This window comes from Equus przewalskii, chromosome 10, assembly GCF_037783145.1.
Source record: "Equus przewalskii isolate Varuska chromosome 10, EquPr2, whole genome shotgun sequence".
Classification (NCBI taxonomy): domain Eukaryota; kingdom Metazoa; phylum Chordata; class Mammalia; order Perissodactyla; family Equidae; genus Equus; species Equus przewalskii.
In genome coordinates this window covers 12,062,692-12,074,706 of record NC_091840.1, presented here as the reverse complement: position 1 = coordinate 12,074,706, position 12,015 = coordinate 12,062,692, and the positions used below count along the sequence as shown (strand labels likewise).

The following is a 12,015-nucleotide window of genomic DNA, read 5'->3' as shown; positions in this document are numbered from 1 at the left end:
CATTAATGAGTAATAAATGATCTTGACTTTGGATGTGCCCTTCATTGTTGAAGGATGAATAGCTCCCTTCTATATCCCCACGCCTTATTCCTAGGCGTCCTCATACGTGCTCACAAAAAACCTACGTGTTTCACTTGGCGTCACTTATGTTCTTTTTCTTATGCCCTAGGCTCCTTTCATTTTATTTTTTGCCCTGGGCTATGCAGGGGGACTGCCATGGCACTGCAGGGGGAGGGGGCCCATGATTGAAGATGCTGGCGCTCCACCAAGGGCTCTGTCTTTGATTGGGTCCAGAGTTGCCAGTGTGTCTTCCTGCTTCCAATATAGCTTGGGTTCTAGGGGCTCGGACTGTCAGTGCAGGAGCCTTGGGCACTGCTAATGTGCTAGTGCCTTTGAGGTGTCAAAATTCTCATGTTCTCTACCAGACCGGGGATCCCGCCTCTTCTCATTTTGCGTTACCATGCCTTGGTTCCAGGCTAGTGCTGTCCTGGCTCCCATGGTCTCCTAGTACTTGCATCATTTTATTTGTAGCGCCTTTCTTCCTGGGACTCAGGACTAAGTCCATGACGGGTGGGTCTAAGTGACAGATCCTCACGCTATGCCAAAAATGGCCTCTTGTTTCCCAATGTTTGAGGTGTTTTTATTTGGCCAACCTAGGGTGATTAAATAAGTGTGCCCAACAGGCCTCTAGTGACGCCTACTCATACCTGAATCCTCAGGCAGTTGGCTTAAGTTCAAGTCGAGCCTTGTTACATTGACAACAATGGCAGTTTGCCTCTCTGAAACTTCTAGAAGAGTTTTCTGGCTCCTTCGTATGTAGGAGAGGTCAGAATGATCCAGATTCTTCAATATGTGCAAAAGCTCAGGAAACTACATAATTTTTTTTTATTGTGATAAAATACACATAAAGTAAAATTTACCATATTAACAATTTTTAAGTTACAGTTCGGTAATATTAAATACATTTACATTTTTGTGTAACTATCACCACCATCCATTTCCAGAACTCTCTTCATTTTGCAAAATTGAAACGCCATACTCATTAAACAATAATTCCTCCCTCACCCTCCCCCCAGTCCCTGGCAACTGCCATTTAGTTTCTGCCTCTGAATTTGACTCTTCTAGGTGCCTCATATAAGTGGAATCGTACAGCATTTGTCTTTTTGTGACTGGCTTATTCCACTTAGCATTAGTTCCTCAAGGTTCAACCATGTGATAGCATATGTCAGAATTTCCTTCCTTCTTAAGGCTGAATGATATTCGATAGTAACTATATACTACATTTTGCTTATCCAGTTATCCTCTAGTAGGATGCTTCTGCATTTTAGCTATGGTGCAAAATGCTGCTATGAACATGGGTGTACAAATCTCTCTTTAAGACCCTGCTTTCAATTCTTTTGGGTCTACACCCAGAAGTGGGATTGCTGGATCCTATGGTAATTCTATTTTTAATTTTTTGAGAAACCGCCATACTGTTTTCCACAGTGGTTGTACCATTTTACATTCCCACCAGAAATGCACAAATATTCCATTTTCTCCACATTCTTGCCAACATTTATTATTTTCTGTTTAAAGATTTTTTTTTAGTAGCCATTCTAATGGGTGTGAGGTGGAGAGCAACTACATTTTAAAGCAACTTTGTTCTCAGATGGATGACCTTATGATGATATTTTTACCCATGGGGATATGAATAAGGAAATTTCTCCAATCTGCCTGTTAGTGTTTGACTATGATGCTGTCATTATGTGAAGAATGGACAGGCAGATCCAAGCAGAAAGACACAGTCAGGTGCCTATGCCATGAGAAATCGGAAGGGAACCAAGCAGAGTGCTTCCTAAGGGGCCAAGAGAAGTTCAGGGCAAGTGGCGACAAGGCCCAGCTGAGCTGGTGGATGCTTCATGGCAGACTGGTCAAATTATATCTCTTGGATGAGGATCCTCATTAAAGGCCTGCACCTCAGAGACGTTTTGACCTACCAAGGTGCATCATTATGGAAGCCTGGGCATGATAATAGTAATTTAAACGAAGTTCAAAGAGCAGTCTAAGTTAGAGCAGGTACTCACGTTTCAACTTCTCTTGAGAAGAGTCTCTATGGGATAAAGAAAATTCGCTGAAGGAGTCATGAGCAAAATGATCTTTTGAAGGTGAACTTTGCCAGCCTTGGTGAGCAAGGTTTAGAAACACTTAGCACTTCTTATGGCGTTAAAGGTTCTCTTGTTTTCCTCCAAGTCATTTCATCACAGAACCATTGTCAGCAATAACTTGGTCTGCCCTGTGACTCCATAATGTCCTGGTGGGGCTTTTCATCAAATGCTACCTTGTCCCTAAAAGCATGACCATTGCTAAATAGCTACATGGTTTGCTGTGAGGGGGGTGTTTTGAACTGACTTTCTTGAGGAAGCCTGGATGGAGGATGGAGCATTTTTCCTTGCACCAGTCCCTAGCTGTGCTTTGCTGCAAACTTTCACACGCTGTACCCAGTGGGGAGACTGTAAGGCAGCTTCCTGGGAGAAAGGGAGGAGGGAGCGGTCATTTTCTTGCTGCACTTATAACACCCAACAAAGGAAATGCACAGCATAGGTGTGGGAGTTTGGCTGACGTGTGGTAAAAAATAAACATGGTTTCCTGTTTGCCTCTTATTTTCATTCCTAAGTGGTGAGGAGTTGCCGGTACTTCCTGCCAGGACTAGCATTTTATGCAGGCAAAGAAGGTGTCATCTGGGGACCAAAAAATATCAATACCTACAACCTTCCAAAAATTCTCACTTCTCGCTCATCAGTATCATTCTTTTTTTTTTTTTTGGAGGAAGATTAGCCCTGAGTTAACTGCTGCCAGTCCTCCTCGTTTTGCTGAGGAAGACTGGCCCTGAGCTATCATCGGTGTCCATCTTCCTCTACTTTATATGTGGGACGCCTACCACAGCATGGCTCACCAAGCAGTGCCATGTCCACACCCGGGATCCGAACAGGTGAACCCTGGGCCCCCGAAGTGGAACCTGCGAACGTAACTGCTGTGCCACTGCGCTGGCCCAGTATCATTCTTTAAAGTCATATTGAGTATTTTAAATTGGGCTAAATCAGTGTGTTACTTGAAGTGTTGAAAGATTGGCGGCTTGAAGCATTATATTTTTCTCATGTATCTTATTAACTTGAAGCAATTTCAAGCCCAAGCCCAGAGAATACTCAGTTGTCCATCCATCCATATCCATTCATTCATCCATCTATTCGTCCATCCATATCCATCCATCTATCCATCCATCCATCCATTCATCCATCCTCTAGGTGCCTCTTGACTCCCAACTGATTTTATACGATCTAACATTGATCTTATATGGGCTTGTGACTTCTAATAATTCCAGAGATATACATTAGCTTTTCCAGTGAGACTGCAAGCTCCTGAGTGGAGAGAGAATATCTAATTCTTTAAAAAAATTTCATCAGAGTGTATAACAAAAGGCCAGGTACCCAATAAGCGTGCAATATATTCGTGTTAAAATAAAATGAGACCTGGGAGATGATTTGCCCAGCCTGGCAGGGGCAGGCCTGGGAACAAAGCCCTCCTCCAGTTTCCCTGCAAACCTGCTGCCGTGTGGCCATTTTCAGACTGTGATTTACAAGATGGGCAGAACCGCCTCAATTACACAAAACGCACAGTGCTCCCTAAGGAAGATGCCTGCCAATTGCAGGGGAGTCTGCTGACATTTGTTTTCAGTTCTTGGAGCTTTCAAACCTCCTGTTCGCCCTCTGTCACCGGCACATTCACCTCTGAGTCCCCTTGTGCTCTCTCTAGCATCTCCGTCAGTCCCTGGTAACAGCCGCCACATTAGCACATTAGCCACATTAGCACACTTGATCTTCCAAAGCCTGAGTGCCATGTTTTTTTTCATGCATCCACTTCTTTGCCAGACATTTAATGAGTAGTCATTGAGTACCAGGCAGGGGACTGGGCATGGGGGAATACAGTAGTGAATAGTACATAATTACCATTCTTTAGGAAAGCAGAGCCCTCAAGACAGACAACCACAATTCATTGTGGTAAACATTACAATAGTGGAGCAAAATAGGGAGGAACTAATTCTGCCTGTGAGGTGGGGGGAGGTTTCACAGAGAAGGTGACTTTCCAGCTAAGTCTTGAGGAAAAGCGGGAGTTCTCCAGGAGATACAGAGAGAAGGACCGTCGTGGCAGAGGGAATATTATGTGCAAAGGTACAGAGGAGTGTAAGAATCCAGGATATTCGATGGTGAAGAGAAGTTTGGTGTGAGTGGAGGAGCATGGATGTGAGGAGGCGGAATTCGAAGGAGGTGGGTGGGAGAAACAAGAGATGAGGCTGGACCAGATGAAGAAGGGTCCTGGGTGACATGCTAAAGATTTTGGCTCTTATTGTATAGAGGTAATGGAAACCATTTAAGGAGTGGAGAGTCATAATCACACTTGTCTTTCAGAAGAACTTTTCTGACAAGAAGAATGGTTATGGAGCTATTGTAAATGTAAAGAAGAGATGGCGGGGGCTAAAGCTAAGACAGTGGAGGAGGATGGAGATGAGGGATGTAATTAACTTGAAAGATGCTTAGAAAGTAGGAGCAATAAGTGGGCCACATGCACACAGACACGCAGAAGGCGGGAGAGAGAGATGTTAAGACTGGCCTCAAGATTTCCAGTTCCAGTGGCTTGGTCTATGGCAGCTTTATTAAGCGAGATGGGGTGTGGAGGTGGAAATAAAGACTTTAGAGGGAATGTGATGTTTTGGTTTGGGACGTGTGGAACTTAGAGACACCCAGGCAAGTCTAGAATTCAGAGGGAGACTTGATGAAGATACAAATGGTGTCGTTTCACGGCTACAGAACTTCTCTGCACTTTACTCACAGATCAATGATTTTAGGGTAGAATGGGAAGCTTTATCTTCTTGAGCATAAGACAGGCTTGGGTTTAAGTCCTGTCACAGCAATTTACTAACAACCTGATCTTATACAAGTTAACCAACAGCTACCGGCCTGCTCGAACATCTGAGAAATGGAAGATATAATATTAATCTCCAGTGTTGGTACGTCAATCTCCGGGGTCGTGGTGATGCACTGAGACAGAGAAGCTGCTCTGTAAACAGTAGTCAGCATGGTGCAGAGTTCCCAAAAAAAGACCATTTTAAGCACTCAAGCAGGCTCTGCGCAAATTTAGTTATTCCCAAGATTCTCAATTTAAAAAACCTGAAGATCTTTCTGGAAATGCTCCCAAGCCAGATGCAAGCTTTCACTTTGCTTTCCAAGACTGTTTCCTCACCTGCCTTACTCCCGGAGGAAGGCTGCAGATTCCGAAGAACACTGGGCCCTGAGATTCAGTGCACGTGTTCCCTTTCCCGGCATTCCAGAAAATAATTTTGGAAAAAACCCAAAAGACTACTGTCCACACAGCAGCCCTCAGCGATTACTGCAATTGCTCAATTACATGGTTATTCATGAAGTGCAGATTATAGGGTAACTTAGCCGAAGGCTCTGTGACTCGACCAGATAAAACTAAATAAAAAAAAACCCAACTTGCAAACGTTGGACATTTTCTGAGCATATGGCAGCATTTAGTTCTAGTCAGCAAGAAATAAGAACAAAACAAAACAAAACAGTCAGGTTTTTTTTTTTCTGTTTTGTTTTGCTTCTTGAGGATGTGGACAATCGGAGACCCAGGCATGCAAGCCTTGTTTGAAAATACCTGATGTTAAAAAAATGATAAAATTACACTCTATTTGCAAGTTTTATATGAGCCCTGTTTCAGTCGTTTGTTGGTAGATCTGTGTTTTGGGGGTTGGGATTGAGTTTTGCGTGGAGAAGGTGGTATATAGGTCCCCAGGCCAGCCTGGGCGAATAGTCCGACTCCAACAAACGACACCGGCATCCACCCGGTTGTTCAAGCCAGAAACCTAGCAGCTGCTGTGGAAACCTGCTTCCACACCTGTGACAGCCACTCAAACATCAAGTCTTGCCAGTGTACCCCAAACTGTCTCCGACCCATCGCCTTCTTTCCATCTCCTCTTCCTCCACCCTCGGCCAGGCCATCATATCTTTCACTTGGACCATGGCATTAGTCCCTGAACTAGAGTCTCGTGTTTCTGGTACTCCAGTGCTCTCTCCATGTGCTAACTAGGGTCATCCTTTTAATCAGCCAAACAGCATGGCTCTCACACACTTGAAACCTCCTCCTGCTGCCCTCGGGGTGAAGTCTGAAGTCTTTGCCTTTGAGTCACCCTCACCCGGAACCGCTATTCCCTCTTCATTGTCTCCCGCTCCAGCCACATGGCTTCCCTTTTCAGTTTCTTGAAAGCATTGTGCTCACTCCCCATTAGGATTTCACACGTACTGTTCCCACGCCTGGAACATTCGTCCTCTGCGGTTGACTCATCCCTGCCTCAGTTTAAATGTTACTTCCTCAGGGAAGCCTTCCCTGGTTTCCCAGATAAAGCCAAGTCCCCTGCCAATATGCCCCCAAAGAATCCCAGATTTCTCTGTGGAGATCATTCATGTATCATCCTTTATTATGGTCACTTGCTGTCCTACCACTAACCTTTAGGCTCTGGCGGGGAGGGGTAGAGACCACATCTGTCTTGCTTCCTGGGGTAAGTGCCTGGCTCACTGTAGGGACTCACTCAAACATTTTCTGAATGAATAATGTGCCCGAGGTACAGACTGTCACCCTCCATGACATTCTCTCAGGGTTCTCCCCATGCAACAGGGATTGCCTGTCCCACAGCCACGACGCTGGGTGGACAGTCAGAGGCGAGACTGCTCCAGACCAAGCCATGGTGGTGGCTTCCATGGTCTGGACAGGTGCTCCAGCAGGGCAGGGCGTGGGACTCAGGATCTGAGGACCACCAAGCAGGGTGGTGAGGGCGTGGGGAATGGGCTGAGCAGAGGTGATGTGGAGAGAAGACTGCAGACTCCATGCAAACAGGGCCATTGTTGGGCTCCCTGTTTATGCCCAGGGCCTGCTACAGGCCTGGCTTGTGGGAGATGCTCAGGAAATGAATGTGGGCTCTGAATCCTCAGTCCCCCTGCCTCCTTTACCTGTCACTCTCAAGACCCAGAACCCCCTGTAAATGTAAATCCCCAGGGACGGGAAAGGCCCTCTCTCTCAATTACCACCTATGTAGTTTCCTGTCGGGGCATGTCTCTTCCCAGCCCCAGCAGGCCCAGTCTGACCAGCGTCACAGATTTCCAGTCCTTCCTGCCAGCTTGAAGCATTTGTGAGGGTTTCTGAAGGCACACCTCTTCATCTAGTGACATATGAGAGGTCACCATGGCAAAGCAGATGGGGAAGTTTAACGTACAACAAGAAAATTACAATTTCTAGAGTCTCAAATAAAAGGGGCCCCTGAAACTCCCATGTCCTGGGGCCTCAGTCCTGTTTCCTCCTTGTAAACAGCAAACTGTAGGTGCTTTTGTCCACCAGTAGTGCTCTCAGCCTCTGTCCACCCCAACCAATCCCAGGGCAGGCTCTGCACACCTGGCCTCGGCTGTGGGAGGGCGGGGCTCTGTTCTTCATAGAAAGAGGAGAATTTCTTCACTTTCAGGGGGAAAAGTAAAGCACCAGAGAGAAAAGTCAGGTTCCAAGGTTGGTGTGAGGGAGCGTTCATAGACTAAGGGGCTGCTGTGCTGGATTTTGCAGCCCTAGTCTCGTCTCACACACTTCTTCCTGAATTCATTATACATACACAGACATGTGCACGTATGCATGCGCACATGCAGAGAAGTCTGGATTTGAGACCTAGAATCAAGTCTTGAAATAAAGTAAGGAAAAACAAGGACAGCTACCATTATGTACTCATTATGAGCCAGACACTTTCCACCCTCACTTTGGTGTGAGAGAGGTTCACCAGGAGCTCCACCTCTCACACGAGGAAGACTTGGGGGCATGTCGGTCAGGAGCTGGGTGAGCTGGAGAGAGAATGCTGAGCTGTCAGGTGTCCAGTAGCTGATTCAAGGAACAAGCCGAAAATGAAAGAGTTAAGCCTTTAATCGCTTACTGCGATGGATCAGCAAGAGTCTAAAACCGCAGCTCAGGGGGTTCAGTGCAGACGTGAGGCAGCTCACTGTTGAGGGGGACTGAGGTTGGGGGCTGGGAGAGGGAGAGGCGGGAGGGCTAGGGGTGGAAAAGTACTGGGTACTGAGTCAGTGTGCAGAAACGTGTCTTCAGGGCTCCCCTGGTTCCCTGGCCCCCTAAGGAGGCCTCGGCACCTGAAGAAGATTTCTATTTACCCAAGGCCTCTGATAAAAAGACCTAGGAATGAAGGCATTAGGGCTAGGAACACAAATACGGGAAAAACACAGCCAGCCAGAGGGGCCTGTGTCCTTGACCGCAATGCCCTTCAGAGTCTGCAGTGCACGCTGTCACCAGGTCTGGCGTGGGGAGCACAGTTTCTCTCCCCCGGAAGCCTGCCAGGAAAGCCTTGGAACTGCTTGTGGTCAGGCCTGAAAAATCGCAGACTTTTCACCAGGAGCCAGACTCCTCGACATCCCATAGGCAACTTGCCTAAGGTCCCATGGTCATAAGAGGCAGAACTTGAACCAGCTGTAAGCTTCTAACCGTACAAGGAGCCTTCTACTTGTTCCCCTCCGTTCCTCCTAAATTCCCCCTACTTAGGGAACTTGCACACGGCCAAAGCCCCAGCATCTCCCTTATGGGATTCTTGCCGTGGAACCTGCCTGTAGCCTCAGCTGCCAGGAGGTTGACATTCTCACTTTTACGAACTAGCTGTAGAAGGCAGCAGTTGAAATTGAAAGACGTTATCTACAAGCAGGGACACATGAATTCATTAGCATTTGTCATATATGCATGGGTTATTTTATCAAGAGAGCTAGGAAAAGAGCAAAGAACAAATAAGCCATGGGGCAGAATGGGGTAAGAACGTGTGTGGTGGTTCTGAACTAGTGTGGAATATAAATGACTGCTAACCGGGGCTGTGTGCCCCCGGCAAGCTGAGAGAGGAGGTCTGGGCTCTAGAGGGCACCCCGTCGAATGCCTGCATGAGAGAGGGAGTAGCTCTTGAAGCTTCCGTGTCCTCGTCCTTAATAATAGTGGATTATTATAGTGGAACAATAGCATGAATTGAATGAGGTAAATCCACAAGAGCTTTTAACTCTGTGTCTGGAACAAAGTAATCACTCAGGATATGCTGGCTGATGCAATTGTTATTGCTTCTCGCCTGTGAGTCGTACCTTGCTCAAGTCCTATAGTAGAAGAACGGCTTTGTCTGCATAGATCTTGCTTTATGTATTTAATGGAGTCCTGCAAAGATGTATGTAAATCATATTTATTGTCAATTGTGAATTACACTAATAGTTCTTTCTCTTAATGCTTAGGTACGGGGGTCTAAGTGTCGGAAATCTTGTCCGGCTTTCATCGCCTTCCATTGTAATTGTTCAGAGCTTTATCTCCTCTTGGATCTCGGTGGGACGCTCCACCGTTTTTGAAAGCAAACACACCCAGGTGGTGTAGCACCATTGTCAACCCTCACTGGCACTCATACAGAACCTGCCCTCCTGTGTGGAATCCTCCCCCTGAAAGGAGAAGCAGGTGGGAAGGTGTGGCTCACGGTTAGAATAAAAGGAGAGAAAGACAGAAACTTATACACACACTGCCAGGTCATGCACACGATATGCAGGACGGTTTCTTATTACAGATGGCAAATTAGCCTGTGGGCAGGTAGCCATCTACTGTAGGTCCTTCTAGGAAGGGAACTGGTTAAGTTCCTGACTTTCTTTGCTGGTAGATGGACATAGTCATAGACTCTAGCCTTTAAGGATATTTTTAAAAGCAGAGATAAATGAAGTAGAATCCCTTAGTCAAAAATTGTAAAGGGGAATTTGGCTGAAGGCAGAGCAGCAAGCTTTTTGTGTGAAGGGCCAGATAGTAAATATTATCTGCTTTGCGGGCCATAGAGTCTTTGTTGCAACTAGTCATCTCTTCTGTTGTAGCACAAAAGCAGCCGTAGACAATGTGAAAACAAATGGTGTGTCTGTGTTCCAATAAAACTTTATTTACAAAAACAGGATGAGGGCCAGATTTGGTTTGAGAGCCATAGTTTCTGGATTGATCCCTGGCTTAAGAGAAATTGGAAACACTATAATATAAAATTCTGCCTGTGTGATTGTAAATGATGTCAGTAAGATGAAAAGCAAGCAGGCAATTGACTTAACCAACAGAGCTGCAAAGGGAGCTGTTTACTCCAGACTGAAAGAGGACATGTGCCAGAAAGGAGGGGAACCGTGGTGTCGCCCGCACATCATATAGATCAGAAATAAACATGACAAGGTTAAAAGAAAATTAAGCCCTCCATGAATCTGTGAAAAGGATTAAGGATTAAAAATAAAGAAGAAATAGGTTTTGTTTTTGTTTTGCGGGGTTGTTCAGTATGTTCAAAAGTTTGAAGCAAGGAAAGGATAGACCACCTGCCTGAGGACAGTGCTGTAAGGCAAAGAGATGTCATGGCTTTGGTACCACAGCTACATGGGAGGGGACCTGGAAGAGGACCAGGTGACCTGCTGAGAGATGCTGGGCAAGGGTAGCAAGAAACAACCCAATCAAAACTATGGAAAACAGACCAAGGCCCAAAGACAACCTCAGCATTATCAACAAGAGCAAGAGATTGAAAAGCAATCTAAAAGTTTCCAGATGCAAACACCAGTTGTCTCTAAATGGTGTGATTTGGGTAATTGTTATTTTCTTTTTTGTACTTTTGAGTATTCTTTATGATAAGCATATATTACTTTTAAAACCAAAGGAAAATAAAAGCTATTTAAGGTGGAGGAGGCTTCTTAGAGGAACAACCTTAGGATTGATGCTCAGAAATTATAAGACAGATTTTCACTCAGTGTAAATATAAATTCTCACTGTAATGGTCTGACCTGCAAACCAGGGAGTCTCCCACTGTGGCAGACATTAATTGCTTCCCCATCTGCTATTCTCCTATTTTCCTTTCCTAAGGTAGGACTTACCTCCCAGTAAATACCCTATCCTTACCTTCCCAGCTTCCCCTGTGGTTATGGCATGGGCAAGCCACACCATCCTGGCCAAGAAGAATTGCTGGGAAAGCTGCTGTGTGGTTCCTGGGAGAGGTTCTCCTTCTGTATGTATGTGTGTGTGTATAGCATGAGGAGAAACTTCAGCCTTCTAGTATTTGATGTGCTCATGTGAGGATATGGTGTTTGGTGCAGTAGCAACCATTTTGTGACCATAAGGAGCTAATGCCGAGGTTCCCATCCAACACTCTGGTGATGGTAGACCATAAGGATGGAAAGAGTGAGGCCCTTGATTCACTGAGCTGTAATCATCCCTCCCTCCATCTTCAGACTTCTGAGAAAAGTGTACTTTTTAAGGATTTGGTTCTAGTTGGGAATTGCAGCTTCTAATTGTTTCACCCTCCCCAAAATGTTCACACAAAGGCATGTTGGTGCAATTCCACAAGTTATTAAATATTAAGTCAGGTTTGAGAATATCTCAGGATTCCTGAGTCCCTGAGTTCTAACTGTTTTAATGCAAAGACTTGCATTAGGCCAGCAAGAGGCCAGAATGCAATTTTGCAACTTTTATTATTTCATGTCATTAGATTTTGTTACTTTAACTATTGGGGGGAATAAAGGTCTTTTAATGTGGCTCGCTGGTTTCTCTTTCTCATGGTTGTCGTCATCCTTTCCCAAGCCCAGCTCTGTGGAAGACAAGGATAAATCCTGGAGATTCCCTTTGGCAGTGCATGAAATGCCCATTTTCTGCATGTGTGGATTCATGGACAGATCTTGGGGAAGCACCAGTCTTTGCATCTCCTATGAGGCAGAGAATAATGGCAATGAAATAGAGTATGGGGGTTGGGAACACCCGCTCCAGCATAGCCGGTTCATATCCTGGCTCTACCTCTGGCTAATGGTAATCGTGGTCAAGTGACTTAACAAGTCTCAGCTTTTGTTTCCTCATCTATGAATTGAGGATCATGTTAATATGGTGGAGGCCGTGAGGACCAAGGACTCGTGAAGTCATTAG

General features: G+C 45.6%; 1 protein-coding gene and 1 long non-coding RNA gene across 11 annotated transcripts in view; one reads left to right on the top strand and one right to left on the bottom strand.

Moving 5' to 3' along the window:
* LOC103558472 (uncharacterized) overlaps positions 1-12,015 on the bottom strand; it is a 70,875-nt gene that overhangs the window by 35,481 nt on the left and 23,379 nt on the right. For 2 of the 10 annotated variants that reach the window (XM_008531492.2, XM_070561532.1), the window contains exon 5: positions 11,552-11,801. The exons of the other annotated variants lie outside the window; for them this stretch is intronic. In XM_008531492.2, the coding sequence (XP_008529714.1) occupies positions 11,571-11,801 (231 nt within the window). In that variant the 3' untranslated portion in view covers positions 11,552-11,570. Of the gene's footprint in view, positions 1-11,551; positions 11,802-12,015 lie in introns of those variants that run through there. 10 annotated transcript variants of the gene reach the window in all.
* The window catches only part of LOC103558471 (uncharacterized), a 66,330-nt gene that overhangs the window by 48,849 nt on the left and 5,466 nt on the right, over positions 1-12,015 (top strand). The gene's annotated exons all lie outside the window — the stretch shown is intronic.